At 42.6% G+C, this 18,601-nt stretch overlaps 1 protein-coding gene across 2 annotated transcripts in view; it reads right to left on the bottom strand.

Annotated features, from left to right (window-relative positions):
* The window catches only part of KDM5B (lysine demethylase 5B), a 90,717-nt gene that overhangs the window by 39,361 nt on the left and 32,755 nt on the right, over positions 1–18,601 (bottom strand). For both annotated transcript variants that reach the window (XM_053604141.1, XM_053604142.1), the window contains exons 5-8: positions 11,546–11,680; positions 7,802–7,898; positions 4,310–4,419; positions 2,576–2,734 (exon numbers count right to left, since the gene is read on the bottom strand). In XM_053604141.1, the coding sequence (XP_053460116.1) occupies positions 2,576–2,734; positions 4,310–4,419; positions 7,802–7,898; positions 11,546–11,680 (501 nt within the window). The remainder of the gene's footprint in view (positions 1–2,575; positions 2,735–4,309; positions 4,420–7,801; positions 7,899–11,545; positions 11,681–18,601) is intronic.

Below are 18,601 nucleotides of genomic sequence, written 5' to 3'. Positions count from 1 at the left end.
TTTTTTTTTTTTTTTTTTTAACAGAGTCTCACTTTATTACCCTGGGTAGAGTGCTGTTAACAGCATAGTTCACAGCAACTTCAAACTCTTGGACTAACAGGGCGGCACCTGTGGCTCAGTGAGTAGGGTGCTGGCCCCATATACCGAGAGTGGTGGGTTTGAAGCCAGCCCCGGCCAAACTGCAACAACAAACAAAAAATAGCCAGGAATTGTGACAGGCGCCTGTAGTCCCAGCTACTTGGGGAGCTGAGGCAAGAGAATCAGGCTAAGCCCAAGAGCTGGAGGTTGCTGTGAGCTGTGACGCCATAGCACTCTATTGAGGGTGACAAAGTTGAGACTCTGTCTCTTAAAAAAAAAAAAAAAAGAAAGAAAGAAATTAGGAGAAACAAACTCTTAAACTCAAGGGATCCTCTTGCCTCAGCCTCCCAAGTAGCTGGGATTACAGGCGCCCACTATAATATCTGGCTACTTTTTAGAGACAGGGTCTCACTCTAGCTCAGATGGGCTCAAACTCCTGAGCTCAAGTAATCCACCTGCCCCAGGCACCTAAAGTACTAGGATTATAGGCATGAGCCACAGAACCCAGTCTCCTTAGTATTATTTTATAATCCAATCCTAACACAAAGATAATACATGAAAAAAACTACTTTTGTTACAAAGTCTGAAGAGGCTCGATGCCTGTGGCTCAAGCAGCTAAGTGCCAACCACATACACCTGAGCTGGTGGGTTCGAATCCAGCCAGGGTCGCCAAACAACAATGATGGCTGCAACCAAAAAATAGCCAGGCGTTGTGGTGGGCGCCTATAGTCCCAGCTACTTGGGAGGTGGAGGCAGGAGAATCGCTTGAGCCCAAGAGTTGGAGGTTGCTGTGAGCTGTGACGCCACAGCACTCCATCCAGGGTGACAGATTGAGGCTCTGTTTAAAAAAAAGGGCGGCGCCTGTAGTTCAGAGGAGTAGGGCGCCGGCCCCATATGCCGGAGGTGGCGGATTCAAACCCAGCCCTGGCCAAAAACGGCAAAAAAAAAAAAAAGTCTGAATAAATATGCACCAAGATATTAACAGTGGTTATCTATGAATTGTAAAATCATGTCTCTCTTATTTTTTTTTTTAAGAGATAGTGTCTCACTCTGGCATCCAGTTGAAGTGCAGTGGCCTGATCAGAGGTCACTGTAACCTCAAACTCCTAGGCTGAAGGGATCCTCCTGTCTCAGCCCTATAAGTAGCTGGGACTACAGGCACATACCATTAGGCCCAGCTTGTTTTTACTTTTTTTTGTTTGAGCTTCTGGCCTCAGTCCCCAAGTAAATACCACAAGCCGCTGTGCCTGGCAAATTTAAAAAAAATATATATATATATTTTACAGATAGATAGTGTCTCTCTATGTTGCCCAGGCTGATCTTAAACCACTGGCTTCCAATCATTCTCCTGTCTTGGCCTCCCAAAGTGCTGGGATTACAGGCTTGAGCTCCCTCAACCAGCCCATATTTCTGTTAAATTGTTAAAGCGTTTTAAGAATTTTTGCACACTCTGGGACACCGAGGCGGGCAGACTGATTGAGTTGAGGAGTTTGGAGACCAGCCTGAGCAAGAGCGAGACACCGTCTTCTAAAAAACTGCCAGGCATTGTGGTGGACGCCTATAGTCCCAGCTACTCAGGAGGCTGAGGCAAGAGAATCACTTGAAGGGCGGCGCCTGTGGCTCAGTCGGTAAGGCGCCGGCCCCATATACCGAGGGTGGCGGGTTCAAACCCAGCCCCGGCCAAACTGCAACCAAAAAACAGCCAGGCATTGTGGCGGGTGCCTGTAGTCCCAGCTACTCGGGAGGCTGAGGCAAGAGAATCGCTTAAGCCCAGGAGTTGGAGGTTGCTGTGAGCTGTATGAGGCCACGGCACTCTACTGAGGGCCATAAAGTGAGACTCTGTCTCTACAAAAAAAAAAAAAATAAATAAATAAATAAATAAATAAATAAGAGAATCACTTGAACCTAAGAATGAGGTTGCTCTGAGCTATGAAGTGGCACTCAATTCCAGGGCGACTGAGACTCTGTCTCAAAGAACATGCAATATTTATTCCAATTAAAATTGAAAAATTAGGCTCAACTCCCACAGCTCAGTGGTTAGGGTGCTGGCCACATACACCCAGGCTCGTGGGTTTAAACCAGGCCTGGGTCTGCTAAACAACAATGACAACAAAAAACTATCAAGGCATTGTGGTGGACGCCTATAGTCCTAGCTACTAGGGAGGCTGAGGCAAGAGAATCACTTAAGCCCAAAGAGTTTGAGGTTGTTGTGAGCTGTGACGCCACGGCATTCTACCAAGGGCTACATAGTGAGACACTGTCTGAATAAATAAATAAAATTGAAAAATCAACAGTGATAGTTACTGAAAATTATTTTCTGCCTCATAGTTGCCTCTATACATAGAACAACTCACTTCCAATTCCTCTTCCCTATTCAGGTCTAGCCCAGTTTTCTTCATGGGCCTCATTATTGTCTGTTGCCAAATCCAAAACTCAAAAGCGAAGAAAAATACTCTAAAGGAAACTTTCTAATGCCAGTCCTGTCATTAAGTCTTACCTGAGCCAAACACTTAGGACACCTCCAATCACCCTTAGGAACATCGTGGAGAGGTGGGATTAAGCAAAAAGTATGGTAACTATCATCACAGCCATCACACAAGAGAAGCCGGTCCTCATCATTGCCACTGCCACATAAAAGGCAGACATACAAGTCCACCTGTAACAGTAAAAATGGGTATAGAATAAAGGAACATAAGCTTTTGTAAAATTCTAAGAATGAAATGAATCTCAGGCATAATCTCATCTCTCTCCACCCTGCTTCAAATGCTTCAACTTCTATAAGTAATATATCTTCAATAAAAATGCTTTACTTTCTATAAGGGGATATTTCATGATACTTCGTAAACCCCCAATTCTCAGGTGTGATCTCTAAGCTTTCTTAATTATTATGTTTAAAGTTTGTTATTTAAATATTGAGTTTTCTGTAGCTTAAAGACAGTGTTCTAGAAAAGTAAGATGGTAGGCAATAAATTAACAGCCAAACCAAAAGTAAAATTTATGAAAGAAAAGGTTTATGGTTAATTAACCACATTAAACTACCAGTTTAAATTCCACTTAAGGAATCATTAAGTTTTCCAAATGCCCCATGATGAAGCATAGTTATTAGCTACTAAGGGCTGAAATATACCCCCCTAAACTTACTGCTCAAGACCTACCCACCCTTCAGTATCTCAGAAGGCTGTGGTACTTTCCATGGTGGTCCTAGCAAACTAATATATTACTCAATACCAGAAAGAATTCAAGTAAACAGGGAATGCTAACTTTTTCAGTCTGTTTATTGTAATAAATAAAAACTATTTGGGAGGGGGTATTATTTATAGAAAGAACATTTGATTGGAATAAGTCATAGTTCTTTTTTTATTTTTGGATTAATGAGAATACAAATGATTAGGTTACAATGATTGCATTTAAGTAAGGTCCCTATTTTAACTGTCTTAAGTAAGTTTTGCTTCTAAGATAAAAAGCATCATTGTCAAACTCTTGGAAGAGGGCAGGGAAGAAAAGCAACCAGATCTTTTCTAATGCTACCCAGCTTTATTTATTTATTTTATTTTATTCCTATTTTTGTGTGTGTGTGGTTTTTGGCTGGGGCTGGGTTTGAACCTGCCACCTCCGGCATATGGCACCAGCACCCTACTCCTTGAGCCACAGATGCCGCCCTCCCAGCTTTATTTTTAATGAAAGTTTTCTATGAGTAAACAGCTCCCCAGTCCTCTAACTCTTCCATGTCTTCCTCCCAAACCCCAACTCCACTTTTCTTTCCTTTTTCTCCTTCTTCCTCCTCTCCTCCCACTTCACTCCATGTCCTCTTCCTTCTTCCCTTTTCCTTTTAAAAATTCCATCCATTTCCTTCCTTGCCCTTGCTAGCAAGGGAAGATAGAAAACACTAACTTGATGTAGCCTTCAACTCATGTGGAGGTGAGCTAGTGATTTATGCACAATTCCATGTATTGCCTAGCTCATTATTACTCAGTGCTAAATTCAATGTCCTACAGAAAACTGGTTGCCAATGCCCAAAACAGTACTACCACCTTCATAATACAAATATGCATTTCCTCATTTATAACTGATACCATAAGCTGACTTGAAGAGATATTTCACTGTCAGACACAAAGGTAAGCGATCTTAAGTACAACACAAAAGTATACAATTAGAAGTAAAGGAGTTTAAAGAAAGAAGTGAAGGAAGAAATGAAAAAAAGGGTGGGAGGACAAAAAGGATGTCAACTCACAGCATTGGTAGTTTTCTTAGATCGACTCTTGGGCTTTTCCTTCTCATTTTCTATGATGTAATCTTTCTTCTCAAAGGGTTCTTGCTTGACATTATTCTTCATTTCTTTCTCTGTAGGAGGGAATTCAAATTAGCTCCTTCTATACTATGCTTTTCTCTGCTTCCTCCTCCCTCTCCTCATCACCTTCTTCCAAAAGCATACACTACACAAAATATAATTTCATGTTTGTTTTCATTTTAGTAGCAATAGCACCCAGTGTCACTATATTCAAAGGTTCAGTGTTGATTTTCCTAACAAAATGCAAACTTTCACACCATTTAAATTTCAACAGTAAGGTTCTTCTGGAGATATTGCTCAGGTTGTATGCTTTCAAAACGGGAACTAAGATATAGTTTTTTTCACCTCATGGCCCGTGGTAGAGTGCCATGGCATCATACAGCTCACAGCAACCTCCAACTCCTGGGCTTAAGCGATTCTCTTGCCTCAGCCTCCCGAGCAGCTGGGACTACAGGTGCCCGCCACAATGCCCGGCTATTTTTTGCTTGCAGTTCAGCCGGGACGGGGTTTGAACCCGCCACCCTCGGTATATGGGGCCGGCGCCCTACCAACTAAGCCACAGGCGCCGCCCTAAGATATAGTTTTTTAAAGACCAAAGATAAGGGCCAAATGCAGTGGCTCACGCCTGTAATGCTAACACTCTGAGAGGCAGGCCCAGGTGGGTGGATTGCTTAAGCTTACAAGTTTGAGACCCACCTAAGCAAAATGCAAGACCCCGTCTCTACTTAAAAAAATAATTGGAGGGCAGCGCCTGTGGCTCAGTGAGTAGGGTGCCGGCCCCATATGCTGAGGGTGGTGGGTTCAAACCCAGCCCCGGCCAAACTGCAACAACAACAACAAAAAAAAAAATAGCCGGGCGTTGTGGCGGGCGCCTGTAGTCCCAGCTGCTCGGGAGGCTGAGGCAAGAGAATCGCGTAAGCCCAAGAGTTAGAGGTTGCTGTGAGCCAGGTGACACCACAGCACTCTACCAGAGGGCGGTACAGTGAGACTCTGTCTCTACAAAAAAAAAAAGATTAGAAACACTGAGGCCAGAGAATCGCTTGAACCCAAGAGTTCAAGGTTGCTGTGAGCTACGATGCTATAGCACTCTACCAAGGGTGACAGCTTGAGACTCTGTCTTAAAAACAAAAGACCGGCGCCTGTGGCTCAGTGAGTAGGGCGCCGGCCCCATATGCCGAAGGTGGCGGGTTCAAACCCAGCCCCAGCCAAACTGCAACAAACAAAAAAATAGCCAGGCGTTGTGGCGGGCGCCTGTAGTCCCAGCTGCTCGGGAGGCTGAGGCAAGAGAATCGCTTAAGCCCAGGAGTTGGAGGTTGCTGTGAGCTGTGTGAGGCCATGGCACTCTACCGAGGGCCATAAAGTTAGACTGTCTCTACAAAAAAAAAAAAAAAAAAAAAAGACCAAGACATAACATGTGCTGCTGAAATCAAGTTCCTCTTGGTGATAACTATGAGAGACTGACAACTCACCAACTGCACTTCCACATCCCACATTATCTCTCCATGATCTAAGATGACCTCCTCATCTACAACTTCCAGGATCCCACAGACAGATTTCTGGCTAAAACATTGGTTATTAATTATTGAATTATCAGGTTGTAGGCACTATACTGAATGCTTTCCATAAAATACTTAATCCTTCACAACAAATCCATTTCAAAAATGAGAAAACATGTTAAAAGAAGTCAAAAGATCTAAGGTCATACAACTAGTTAATGCTTAAGCCAGGATTTAGGTTTGTTTTTTTTTTTCTTTTTTGAGACAGAGTCTCACTTGTGACCCTGGGTAGAGTGCCATGCCGTCATAGTTCACACCAACCTCAAACTCCTGGGCTCCAGTGATTCTCTTCCCTCAACCTCCCAAGTAGCTGGGACTACAGATGCCCACCACAACACCTGGCTATTTTTAGAGACAAGGTCTTGTTCTTGCTCAGGCTGGTTTTAAACCTGTGAGCTCAGGCAATCCACCTGCCTAGATCTCCCAGAGTGCTGGGATTATGACGAGCGTGAGCCACTGCACCTGGCCAGTATTTAGATTCTTATCTGTATTACTTTCCACTGTATTGTGCTGTCTTTCTATTAACTTACTAATCCCTAAGAGGAGCCAATTTTAGTAATTACTTTATTTGTATGTGCCTCCTGTACAAAACCTAATTATTTCTCTTAAGAGAATCCTTGGCCCAGCGCCTGTAGCTTAGTGGCTAGGACACCGGCCACAAACACCAGGGCTGGCAGGTTCAAACCCAGCCCAGGCCTGCTAAACAACAATGACAACTACAAGAAAAAAGTAGCCAGGCATTGTGGCAGGCGCCTATAGTCCCAGCTACTTGGGAGGCTGAGGTAAGAGAATCGCTTAAGACCAAGAGTTGGAGGTTGCTGTCAGCTGTGACACCACAGTACTCTACCGACTCCACGAAGGGAAACATAGTGAGACTCTGTCTCAAAAAACAAAACAAAACAAAAAGAATGCTAAATCTACCTCTTAGTAACTTACATCAAGTGATAGCCAGGCAAGCTATTATCAACTTTTTTTATTTTTTTTTTGAGACTGAGTCTCAAGTTGTTGCCCTGGGTAGAGTGACATGGCATCACAGCTCACAGTAACCTCAAACTCTTGGGCTTAAGCAATTCTCTTACCTCAGCCTCCCAAACAGCTGGGACTACTGGTGCCCACCACAACGCTTGGCTATTTTTTTGTTGTCATTGTCATTGTTGTTTGGCAGGCCCGGGCTAGATTTGAACCTGCCAGCTCAGGTGTACATGGCTAGCGCCCTAGCCCCTGAGCTATAGGTGCTGAGCCATCAACTAATATTCAGATTAGGAAGCATATCTGTCTGCCTTCCCTGAAATAAACCTATTAGAATAATATTTAGTCAAAGGCATCTATGTATTTCATAAATCAATTCCTTTTAAGCCAAATTTTAACATAGCAACTTGCTACCATTGAGAAACTTAGCCACATTACTAATATTCATATATTACATGCTTCTCTCTCCCACTAGTAACTTAATTATGAGAACAAGGACCCTGACACATTAAGAATTTATTTCTTGGCCAAGCATGGTGTCACATGTCTATAGTTCTAGCTACTCTGGAGGCTGAGGTAGGAGGATTGCTTGAGCCCAGCAAGGTAGCAACTGAGCTATGGTAAGGACTGCACGTGAGCCTGGGTGACAAAGTGAGACCCTACCACACAAAAAAAAGGGATTTTATTTTTCAAGGGCCCAACCCAGAGACTAGTTCCTATGATGTTTACTAAATTAACAAATAATTATTTTGAGGCAAGAGAATCACTTAAGCCCAAGAGTTGGAGGTTGCTGTCAGCTGTGACACCACAGCACTTTACCAAGGGTAACAGCTTAGAACTCTGTCTCAAAAAAATTAATATTTATTTTTATTTATTACTTATTTTTCCCCCTATTCACAAACTTTCTTACCATTATCACGTTTTGGAGCTGGACAACCCATTCGACGTCTCAGATTATGAGTTCTTGCTTCTGTTGTCTCTTCTGGTTCTATTTTAATATTCATGGCCTAAAAAATTGTCACATACATGAAAACTTCCCTTAAAAAGATAGAAATCTTTAAAAACCTAATTGGAGTCTCGAGTTGACTGACAATAATCTTATAAATTGTCATTATTGACAGGCATTCAAAACATTACTTCTTTCCCTCCCTAGTGGAAAGATCTCACCTTTGAAACTATTAGTAAGACATGGATGAGGAATTTTAGAAGTTACGGGAGTATTCTCCACTATCACACAGGTCAAAAAATAGGGAAAAGTCAAAGAATCAAGAACAAAATTATGGTAAGTGTTACTACTCTAATTGGAAACAACTCCTATTTTCCTCCTAGAAGTTTCTCAGTTCTTAACTATTCACATAATGCTTTCAATAATCACACTAAGCCAGATACTAAGCAGCTATATAAATAACATAATATCATTAGCTCTAACAGTTTGCTGAACTCTCCCAAGGTCTAAAAGAATTTTGAAAAATTGGGCTTCCTGGGCGGCACCTGTGGCTCAGTGAGTAGGGTGCCGGCCCCATATGATTTGAACCCAGTGGTGGGTTCAAACCCAGCCCCAGCCAAACACTGAAAAAAAAAGGTCTGATTTCTTGATGAGATACATTATAAAGGGCGGCGCCCGTGGCTCAGTGAGTAGTGCGCCGGCCCCATATACTGAGGGTGGTGGGTTCAAATCCATCCTCCAGCCAAACTGCAACAAAAAAATAGCCAGGTGTTGTGGTAGGCACCTGTAGTCCCAGCTACTCAGGAGGCTGAAGCAAGAGAATCGCCTAAACCCAGGAGTTGGAGGTGGTTGTGAGCTGTGACACCACAGCACTCTACCAAGGGTGATAAAGTGAGACTTAGTCTCTAAAACAAAAAAAAAATAAAGAAAAATTGGACTTCCACAATCATTTTCTATAAATTCTTTTACTAACCCATTATTATAAAATTATCTTCCAGCATCATTAAACTGTAAAAGACTCCATTCTCATTGAGGGTATATAAGCCAGTCTCAGTTTCTATTGTTTCTTAAAGTGCTGATACTAATTGGTAAAGCAAACAAAATCATTTTTTTGTTTTTATTTGTGGAACTCTACTTCATTTTGCTCATGTTTATTCATACGCATTGTGGATTTCCACTGCTAAAATAACGTCTTCCACAAGTGATATCATCAAGGCAGACCCAAGCACGCAAAATACTAAGGCATGTCTTATATCTACATTTAATGATCAAGAATATGCTCACAATAGGGCTGGGTGCAATGGCTCGTGCCTGTAATCCTAGCACTCTGTGAGCCGAGGCAGGTAGATTGCTTGAGCTCACAGGTTTGAGACTAGCCTGAGCCAGAGTGAGACCTTATCTCTAAAAATAGCTGGGTATTTTGGCAGGTGCCTGTAGTCCCAGCTACTCTGGAACCTGAGGCAAGAGAATCCCTTAAACCCAAGAGCTTGAGGTTGCTGTGAGCTATGATGCCACATCACTCTACCAAGGGCAACAAAGTGAAAACTCTCAAAAAAAAAAAAAAATGCTCAAAATAAATTCATACATTAATTAATGTTACACATCCTAACAGGCTTCAAATAACCATATTTTCCTTTTATGAGCAGTCTCCATCATTCAGAAAAATGAAATATTTTTCTATTTCCAACTTACCAAAGTGAAATACAATTCTCTTATATTTATCCATTTCTTTAGAAAATAAAATGGCTGGGGCGGCGCCTGTGGCTCAGTCGGTAAGGCGCCGGCCCCATATGCCGAGGGTGGCGGGTTCAAACCCAGCCCCGGCCAAACTGCAAAACCAAAAAATGGCCGGGCGTTGTGGCGGGCACCTGTGGTCCCAGCTACTTGGGAGGCTGAGGCAAGAGAATCGCTTAAGCCCAGGAGTTGGAGGTTGCTGTGAGCTGTGTGAGGCCACAGCACTCTACTGAGGGCCATGAAGTGAGACTCTGTCTCTACAAAAAAAAAAAAGAAAAGAAAATGGCTGATTTTTCTGGCTTTGTCAATAATTATTTAACAGCCAGAAGAGCAGGCGCAGCAGCACACTCCTATAATCTCAGCACTCTGGTAGACATAGGTGGGAGGATTGCTTAAGCTCAAGAGAGCAGTCTTAGCAAGAGACCCCATCTTTACTAAAAACAGAAAAATTAGCTGGCCTTTGTGTGCATGCCTATAATCCCAGCTACTTGAAAGGTTGAGGCAGAAAGAGTACTTGAGCCCAGGAGTCTGAGGTTGCAGACAGCTTTGATGATACCACTACTCTCTAGTTGGAGTGGCAGAGAAAGACATCTCTGTCTCAAAAAAAAAAAAAAAAAAACAACAGCCAAAGACTGCCTTAGAAGTATGATTAATATAGTACGAGGCTTCCCATCTCTGAAAATTCACATGTCAATCAGGCTAGGCAGGAATCCAAAGGCTGCACACCTCTGTATGGGAACAAGATAAGTAGGAAAATACTCTATTCCCTTTCCCAGGGAAAAATTCTCAGAGTAGAAAAACCTGAAAGCAAATAATCTTTCTTAACCGTCTTTTGCTAATTTTCGCTTATGTGTCCCTTCTATTTGACCTTATTTATTTAATGCTCATGCTGCTCAATTTTTCTGTCTTAGCATAATAAACATCAGCCAATGGTTTCATATTCCTTTTTGGGATGTCATAGAAAAATGCCTTTAATTACCTTCTAATTTGCCTGTTTAAAAAAAAAAACAAAACTCTACACCAAGGCTGGTGGGTTCAAAACTGGCCTAGGCCAGCTAAAAAACAAATGACAACTGGGCGGCACCTGTGGCTCAGTTGGTAAGGTGCCGGCCCCATATACCGAGGGTGGCGGGTTCAAACCCGGCCCGGCCAAACTGCAACAAAAATAGCCGGGTGTTGTAGCGGGCGCCTGTAGTCCCAGGTACTCGGGAGGCTGAGGCAAGAGAATCGCTTAAGCCCAAGTGTTGGAGGTTGCTGTGAGCTGTGACACCACAGAACTCTACTGAGGCCAATACAGTGAGACTCTATCTCAAAAAATAAATAAATAAAACCTCCAGGCTAGTCATGGTGGCTCACGCCTGTAATCCTAGCACTCCGGTAGGCAGAGGCTGAAAGATGGCTTGAGCTCACAAATTCGAGACCCGCCTGATCAGGAGTGAGACCCTACCTCTAAAAATATCAGGGCACTGTGGCATGTGCCTGTAGTCCTAGCTACTTGGGAGGCAGACACAAGAGGATAGCTTGAGCCCAAGAGTTTGAGGTTGCTGTGAGCTACAATGCCAGAACACCCTACCCAGGGTGACAAAAGTAAGACTCTATCTTTAAAAAAAAAAAAAAAAAAAACCTCCCATCTTCACATCTTATAACCTCAATCTCCAATAATTATCATCCAACTTTATGAGGGCAATGTGTTTAAGAACACAACACCAACAATTATTCCTAAAACTTTGAATAATAACCATTTAAGCAGGTGTCTGTCCTGGCAGCATAAACATAGAAAGACTTCTTCAATTCCTTATCCCTTTGATGGTATAATTTCCACAAGTTTAAAAGCTGAAATACACATAGCTTCCCTTTGTAAGATTGACAAGATCGAAAACTACGAAGAGTGTATGCAGGAGAGGAATCCAGTGTGAGACAGCCTTCAGTCCCAGGGCTCGAGAATCCTTTTCATCAACCTCACAAGGCTCTTACCTCTGCTCTCATGCGTTTTGCTCTTCGGGCTGGAGGGCATGTTTCTGAGGGCTGCACAGATTGCCTCTGAGGAATATCATGGGGTCTGTACTCCTTGTCCTTTGTGTCTGTGGTCAGGTTTGGCTTCTGCAAACACTAGAAATAAAACATAATGGTACTGAAGAATTTCCCTTCTTTTTAAGTCTAAAAGCACTTCACTACATTTTTTGCAAGGTACATTTTACAATTACTTATGAAAGTAACAGATTTCAATTTTAAAAATCTATATGAACATAAAGATAAGTCTGCAGTTACCAATCATACACACACACATATATAAATAACAAGGAAAAAAATATATTTAGGGCGGCACCTGTGTCTCAATGAGAAGGGGGCCAGCCCCATATACTGAGGGTGGTGGGTTCAAACTCAGCTTCAGCCAAGCTGCAACAAAAAATAGCTGGGCATTGTGGTGGGTGCCTGTAGTCCCAGCTACTTGGGAGGCTGAGGTAAGAGAATTAATTGCCTAAGCCCAAGAGTTGGAGGTTGCTGTGAGCTGTGACGCCACAGCGCTCTACCAGGGGCAACAAAGTAAGACTCTAAAACAAAAAGAAAAAAAAAATTTAATTCGTAAATGGTGCTGCTTTTATTTCATTGCTGATGTCATCAGGTTACAACAGTATACAATGGACTGAAGGCACATCCAATGATCTATTCACAATTATTTGTGTTTGGAATTGTCAACTAATTGAAGGCTCAAATGCCTAGAAAGATCCCTTATAAGTTCCCAAAATGATTTTCCATATTAAGAATATCTCATTTTTTTTTTTCTTTTTTTTTAGAGACAGAGTCTCACTTTATGGCCCTCGGTAGAGTGCCGTGGCCTCACACAGCTCACAGCAACCTCCAACTCCTGGGCTTAAGCGATTCTCTTGCCTCAGCCTCCCGAGTAGCTGGGACTACAGGCGCCTGCCACAACGCCCAGCTATTTTTTGGTTGCAGTTCGGCCGGGGCCGGGTTTGAACCCACCACCCTCGGTATATGGGGCCGGCGCCTTACCGACTGAGCCACAGGCGCCGCCCTCGTTTTGTTTTTTCTAAAGGAATTTTAATATATTCATTTAAAAGAAAGCAATTTAATCAATTGCAAAGCAATTATATGAAACCACAATGTATGTACTGAACATACTAGCCCATTAGCATATAGTTTAGGGTCCTAGTGTGAAGTCTTTGTTTATAGGTCATTGACCTGTCATCAGAAATGAGAAGATTGGGATAATAATTTTACATATAAATGAGGACTTGATTTGTTGAAATAATATCTTTACGTTTCTTGAAAATGAAGTTAATTTCAAAAAAAAAAATTATGTTTCTAAATGCTATCAGCTTTTAACTATTAATAGTAGTTGCCTACACTTGGGGACTTTAGAAAAAATTATATTTTGTCAGTTATGTAAAGATGGTGGTAATGGATACATTTATTTACAACACCCTTCTTGTGTTTAGTTTATGAACTTCAAATTGCCCATTTCTTTTTTTTTTTTTTTTTTTTGTAGAGACAGAGTCTCACTGTACCCCCCTCGGGTAGAGTGCCGTGGCGTCACACGGCTCACAGCAACCTCTAACTCTTGGGCTTATGCGATTCTCTTGCCTCAGCCTCCAGAGCAGCTGGGACTACAGGCGCCCGCCACAACGCCCGGCTATTTTTTTGTTGCAGTTTGGCCGGGGCTGGGTTTGAACCCACCACCCTCGGCATATGGGGCCAGTACCCTACTCATTGAGCCACAGGCGCCGCCCCAAATTGCCCATTTCTTAATAATATGGTCTGCATTTGAAATGAAGGATATTTTCTTGATAAATATCTATTGTACTATTTGGATACAACTGTGTATTCCTTGCACCCGACCTGTACTTGTGGGATTGGTTTAGAGTTAAATCATCAACATTATTTCATAAAAATAAATACAAGAATTCGTCCTGTGTTATCTTAAAAAAAAAGGGTATCTCATTGTGGCTCAGTTCCCGTAGCACAGTGGTTATGACGCAAGCCACATACACCAAAGGTGGTGGGTTTGAACCCTGCCCAGGCACCAAAACAACTACAACTACAACAACAATAAAAAAACTGCTGGGCATTGTGGCAGGCGCCTGTAGTCCCAGCTACTTGGGAGGATGAGGCAAGAGGATTGCTTGAGCCCTAGAGTTTACACTCTACTGAGGGTGACATAGTGAGACTCTGTCTCAAAAAAAAAAAAGAATCTATTTTCAAAAAAGTGTTTGGAGTAATACAAAAAGAGAATTCAACACTATTTTCTAGATTTTAAAATTCTGCACTTTCGGCTCAGCGCCTGTGGCTCAAGCGGCTAAGGCACCAGCCACATATACCTGAGCTGGCAGGTTCAAACCCAGCCCGGGCCCGGCAAACAACAATGATGGCTGCAACCAAAAAAATAGCTGGGCGTTGTGGCAGGCGCCTGTAATCCCAGCCACTTGGGAGGGAGAGGCAGAAGAATTGCTTGAGCCCAGGAGTTAGAAGTTGCTATGAGCCATGATGCTATAGCACTCTACCCAGGGTGATAGCTTGAGGCTCTGTCTCTAAATAAATAAATAAATAAATAAATAAATAAACAAACAAAACAAAATAAAATAAAATTCTGCACTTTCAAACAATACTATCAATACGATCATCAAAGGTATCATCTGGGGCAGTGCCTGTGGCTTAGTGAGTAGGGTGCCGGCCCCATATACTGAGGGTGGCGGGTTCAAACCCGGCCCCAACCAAACTGCAACAAGAAAAAAGAAATAGCCAGGCGTTGTGGTGGGCGCCTATAGTCCCAGCTACTTGGGAGGCTGAGGAAAGAGAATTGCCTAAGCTCAGGAGTTGGAGGTTGCTGTGAGTTGTGTGGCGCCACGGCACTCTACCAAGGGTGATTAAGAGAGACTCTGTCTCTACAAAAAAAAAAAAGAAAAAAATGCAGGTTCCAGGGTGGCGCCTGTGGCTCAGTGGGTAGGACACCAGGCCCATATACCAAGAGTGGCGGGTTCAAACCTGGCCCCGGGGAAACTGCAACAAAAAATACCCGGGCGTTGTGGTAGGCTCCTATAGTCAAAGCTACTAGGGAGGCTGAGGCAAGATAATCACCTAAACCCAGGAGCTAGAGGTTACTGTGAGCTGTGACGCAACAGCACTCTACGAAGATGACAGAGACTGCCTCTAAAAAAAAAAAAAAAAAACTAATAACAATACTAATAAAAAAAGAAAAGAAAAAAGTTACTGATTCAGATTACTTTATAACAGGCAATGAATCTACCACTAGCACATCTCCTTCTAAATATTAAATATTCTGGCTTTTTTTGAGACACAGTCTCAAGCTGTTGCCCTGAGTAGAGTGTCGTGGAATCATAGCTCACAGAAACCTCCAACTCTTGGGCTCAATCGATCGTCTTGCCTCAGTTTTTGCTATTTTTCTTTTTTTTAAATTGAGATGGGGCCTCGCTTTTGCTCAGGCTGGTCTCGAACTCATGAACTCAAGCTATCCACCCACCTCAGCCTCCCGGAATGCTGGGATTACAGGTGTGAGTGACCACACCCGGCCAATTATTCTCCTTACTTTAATAAACCTTTCCATTGATTTATCTGGAAAAGTTAACGATTATATCCCTATTAGTTAAATGTTCTTTTTGTGGAACTAAGTACCAGGCAAAATAAATATCAGTAATTAATTAGTATGGAACATTACCCTCCATTCCATTCTACAAGCTCTCATTAAGCATGTACAATATTTCTTTTCCTTTATTTTTAGAGGCAGAGTCTCACTTTGTCACCCTCAGTAGAGTGCCGTGGAGTCACAGCTCACAGCAACCTCCAACTCCTGGGTTTAGGCGATTCTCTTGCCTCAGCCTCCCGAGTAGCAGGGACTACAGGTACCCACCACAGTGTCTGGCTACTTTTTGTTGCAGTTTGGCCAGAGCTGGGTTTGAACCCTCCACTCTCGGTATATGGGGCCAGCACCCTACTCACTGAGCCACAGGCACTGCCCAAGCATTTATAATATTTTAATGAAAGCATGCAGAGGGGAATGAACCTGTTTATCATCTGAATTAACCACTTTTATATATTTTAAAAATCTTCTGGAACACAAAAGTATGCATGATTAAGGAAATAGTAATAGAGCTGAATCATATAAATTGTATTAAGAGGATGGTCAGAAATTCAGATACTGGCTTGGCGCCTGTAGCTCAGTGGCTAGGGTGCCAGCCACACCAGAGCTGGTGGGCTCTAACCCAGCCCAGGCCTGCCAAACAACAATGACAATTACAACCAAAAAATAGCCGGGTGTTGTGGCAGGTGCCTATAGTCCCAGCTACTTGGGAGGCTGAGGCAAGAGAACTGCTTTAGCCCAAGAGTCTGAGGTTACTGTGAGCTGTGACGCCACAGCACTATACTGAGGGCAACATAGTGAGACTCTATCTCAAAAAAAAGAGGGGGGGTGGGGGTGTCAGTGCCTGTGGCTCAGTGAGTAGGGTGCCCACCCCATATACGGAAGGTGGCAGGTTCAAACCCAGCCCCGGCCAAACTGCAACAAAAAAATTGCCAGGTGTTGTTGGGGGTGCTTGTAGTCCCAGCTACTCAGGTGGCTGAGGCAAGAGAATCACCTAAGCCCAAGAGCTGCAGGTTGCTGTGAGCTGTTAGCACAGCACTCTACTGAGGGCAACAAAGTGAGACTCTGTCTCTAAAAAAAAAAGAAAGAAAGAAAAGAAAAACAAATTCAGATACTATGTATGAGATCCCTATTTTACAAAATAGTCTTAATGGTTCCACCACCTGTAGTCAGCTTGGTTCTGTAAGAACTTCAGGCCTAAGAAAAAAATTAAGCCCGACAGCTTCAGAATATATATGAAGAGCTTTATTATTTTGTTATAAACCACAACTTAAAACAAACATATATGTTGCGTTGGTATGTAATGCTATCACACACAGACTCTAATTTTAACCTTTTCTAGAGAAACTAGGATTTGAAGGTGATTAGTACCATAATCACATCCTCCCACAGAGACAGAGCAATTCTTTAGGACACTTAGAAAACTTGGTGATGATTGCTCGGGAGGCTGAGGCAAGAGAATCGTGTAAGCCCAAGAATAGAGGTTGCTGTGAGCAGTGTGACGCCACGGCACTCTACCCGAGAGTGGTACAGTGAGACTCTGCCTCTACAAAAAAAAAAAAAAAAAGAAAACTTGGTGATGGGCTTGGCGTCGGTAGCTCAGGGACCAGGGCACCAGCCACATACACAGGGCTGGTGAGTTGGAACCCAACCCAGGCCTGCCAAACAACAATGACAACTACAACAAAAAAAATAGCCAGGTGTTCTGGCGGGGACCTGTAGTTTACCTACTTGTGAGGCAGAAGCAAGAGAATTGCTTAAGCACAAGAGTTTGAGGTTGCTATGAGCTGTGATGCCACAGCACTCTATTGAGGGCAACATAGTAATACTCTTTCAAAAAAAAATAAAGAAAACATGGTGATGCAAGACTCCTTCTGTTCCACTGAAAAGAACATCAACTTTTCTCAAGTTTCCTAAAATGTAGCTTAAGCTTTAATTCACCCTCTTGCAACAATTCCTTTATTGCACACCATTTGTTTTTTTAACTATGTGTTCTCCAGTTCTCCATTCCCCTAAAAACTTTCATCCTGGGCTCGGTGCCCACAGCTGGTTACGGCGCCAGCCACATACACTGAGGCTGGCGTGTTCGGACCCACCATGGCCAGCTAAACAACAATGACAACTGCAACAAGAGAACAGTGGAGTGTTGTGGTGGGTGCCTGTAGTCCCAGCTACTCATGAGGCTGAGGCAAGAGGATCACTTAAGCCCAAGAGTTTGAGGTTGCTGTGAGTTGTGATGCCACAGCACTCTCCTGAGAGCAACATAGTGAGACTCTGGCTCAAACAAAAAAGAAACTTTCATTCTGCCATGGTTTTGAGAGAAGTAAAAAGAAGAATTTAAAAAGAAAGAGCCTATTTCAAAAATCAGAAACAGGCCTAAAATTAAAGAATGTTCCATTACAGTAGTATAATAAAAAAGGAGCGAACCTAAATAGTCAACAATAGGAAAAATCAAATCAAAGCCTGGCTATAAAAATCAATTGCCACAGCCATTAAAAAACCCATGCACTTAAGAATAAGACATGGCAAATGCTCATGATATGTTAAGAAGAAAGAAACCAGGAAACAACACTGTATATGAATAGTATACTACAATTTTATAGATATGTGCATAAAATAGTGTTGAGAAAAACAGCATGTGGGAGGACTAGGAATGATTTTACTTTTTGTCATACTTTCTTGTTTTTCTTTTATCAACAAGATCCAAAGTCCATGAATACTTTCCTGTGTTTTCAAATGTTCTATCATACAATGAATATATATCAGTACCTATATCCTTGGCATACAATAGGTCCCTAAACAAACATCTGTGTTGTAAAAAAAAAAAAAAAAAAATCAAACATCTGTGTTGTACATGCAATGTTTGTACAAGGATATCTTTAAATACCTATTTCTTTCAGACAGTTTGTATAAATGCTTGAGTGATTTTTTTTTTTTCCCTAAAGAGATGGGGTCTGTTGGGTGTAGTGGCTCACACCTGCAATCCTAGCCCTCTGGGAGGACTAGGCAGAGATATTCAAGACCAATTCAAGCAAGAGTGAGACCCCAACCCTACTAAAAATAGAAAAATTAGCCGAACATTGTGGTAGGCGCCTATAGTCCCAGCTACTGAGGAGCCCCTAAGGCAAGAGGATTGCTTGAACCCAAGAGTTGGAGGATGCTGTGAGTTAGTCTCAGTCTCAAAAAGAAATAAACAATAACAAAAACAGAGACGGGGGTCTCTCAATGAGGTATTACCTTACCTCAGTTTGAATGGTTATTAAACAGTACAAAAACAACAGATGTTGGTGAGGATGCAGAGAGAAAGCAATATCGTACAGTGTTGGTGGGATTACAATTAGTATAACCTCAATGAAAACAGTAGGGAGACCCGGACATGGTGGCTCACATCTGTAACCCTGACACTCTGGGAGGCC

Source organism: Nycticebus coucang, chromosome 10 (genome assembly GCF_027406575.1).
Source record: "Nycticebus coucang isolate mNycCou1 chromosome 10, mNycCou1.pri, whole genome shotgun sequence".
Classification (NCBI taxonomy): domain Eukaryota; kingdom Metazoa; phylum Chordata; class Mammalia; order Primates; family Lorisidae; genus Nycticebus; species Nycticebus coucang.
The sequence above is the reverse complement of the archived record's forward strand: the minus strand, read 5'-3'. Positions and strand labels throughout refer to the sequence as shown.